The 1,609-nt window shown below is 41.0% G+C and overlaps 1 protein-coding gene across 1 annotated transcript in view; it reads right to left on the bottom strand.

Moving 5' to 3' along the window:
- Positions 1-1,323: 1,323 nt before the first annotated feature.
- Positions 1,324-1,609, bottom strand: part of LOC119910776 (zinc finger protein 239-like) — a gene marked incomplete at its 5' end in the record, with an annotated part of 1,640 nt that continues 1,354 nt past the window's right edge. Inside the window, one exon of the mRNA XM_038729584.1 lies at positions 1,324-1,382. Within this exon, the coding sequence (XP_038585512.1) occupies positions 1,324-1,382 (59 nt within the window). The remainder of the gene's footprint in view (positions 1,383-1,609) is intronic.

Genomic DNA, 1,609 nt, shown 5'->3' with positions numbered 1-1,609 from the left:
CTACTATATGGCTTTTAGGGAGTTTCACTCTCCAAGGGGTTCCTTGAAACTACTATTATTTGGCTTTTAGGGAGTTTCCGCTCTCCAAGGGGTTCCTTGAAACTACTATTATTTGGCTTTTAGGGAGTTTCAGTTCTCCAAGGGGTTCCTTGAAACTACTATTCTTGGGATTTTAGGGAGTTTCCGCTCTCCAAGGGTTCCTTGAAACTACTATATTTGGCTTTTAGGGAGTTTCAGTTCTCCAAGGGGTTCCTTGAAACTACTATTTGGCTTTTAGGAGTTTCACTCTCCAAGGGGTTCCTTGAAACTACTATTATTTGGCTTTTAGGGAGTTTCCGTCTCCAAGGGGTTCCTTGAAACTACTATTTGGTTTTAGGGAGTTTCAGTCTCCAAGGGTTTCCTTGAAACTACTATTTTGGTTTTAGGGAGTTTCCGCTCTCCAAGGGTTCCTTGAAACTACTATTATTGGCTTTTAGGGAGTTTCAGTCTCCAAGGGTTTCCTTGAAACTACTATTATTTGGCTTTTAGGGAGTTTCAGTTCACCAAGGGGTTCCTTGAAACTACTATTATTTGGCTTTTAGGGAGTTTCAGTTCTCCAAGGGGTTCCTTGAAACTACTACTATTTGGTTTTAGGGAGTTTCCTCTCTCCAAGGGTTCCTTGAAACTACTACTATTTGGTTTTAGGGAGTTTCCGCTCTCCAAGGGTTTCCTTGAAACTACTATTCTTGGGATTTTAGGGAGTTTCCGCTCTCCAAGGGTTCCTTGAAACTACTATTCATGGGATTTTAGGGAGTTTCAGTTCTCCAAGGGTTCCTTGAAACTACTATTCTTGGGATTTTAGGGAGTTTCCGCTCTCCAAGGGGTTCCTTGAAACTACTATTATTTGGCTTTTAGGGAGTTTCAGTTCTCCAAGGGGTTCCTTGAAACTACTATTCTTGGGATTTTAGGGAGTTTCCGCTCTCCAAGGGGTTCCTTGAAACTACTATATTTGGCTTTTAGGGAGTTTCAGTTCTCCAAGGGGTTCCTTGAAACTACTATTCTTGGGATTTTAGGGAGTTTCCGCTCTCCAAGGGTTTCCTTGAAACTACTACTATTTGGCTTTTAGGGAGTTTCATTTCTCCAAGGGGTTCCTTGAAACTACTATTCTTGGGATTCAAGGGAGTTTCCGCTCTCCAAGGGGTTCCTTGAAACTACTAGTATTTGGCTTTTATGGAGTTTCAGTTCTCCAAGGGGTTCCTTGAAACTACTATTCTTGGGATTCTAGGGAGTTTCCGCTCTCCAAGGGTTTCCTTGAAACTACTACTATTTGGCTTTTAGGGAGTTTCAGTTCTCCAAGGGGTTCCTCGAAACTACTATTCTTGGGATTTTAGGGAGTTTCCGCTCTGTAGTGAGAATGAGAATGAGACAATCAGCTGATCAGTAACGTTAATTGGCAATAAAACGTAAGGATAGCTTAAGCATGGGAAGCATCAGCCAGCTAAACTTACTGCCCTGAAATTCTTGTCATTCGCAAACCTCACCACTAGATGTCACTAAAACTTACACACTTAACCTTTAATAAGTTAAAACAGTAAAGTTTGTGTTGTTTGTGTTAATAAAAAATAAAAAA

This window comes from Micropterus salmoides, unplaced genomic scaffold (assembly GCF_014851395.1).
Source record: "Micropterus salmoides isolate LMB-PRFRI ecotype aquatic unplaced genomic scaffold, ASM1485139v1 Ms_hic_scaffold_19, whole genome shotgun sequence".
In the NCBI taxonomy this organism is placed as follows: domain Eukaryota; kingdom Metazoa; phylum Chordata; class Actinopteri; order Centrarchiformes; family Centrarchidae; genus Micropterus; species Micropterus salmoides.
This window is presented reverse-complemented; position numbering and strand designations above follow the sequence as displayed.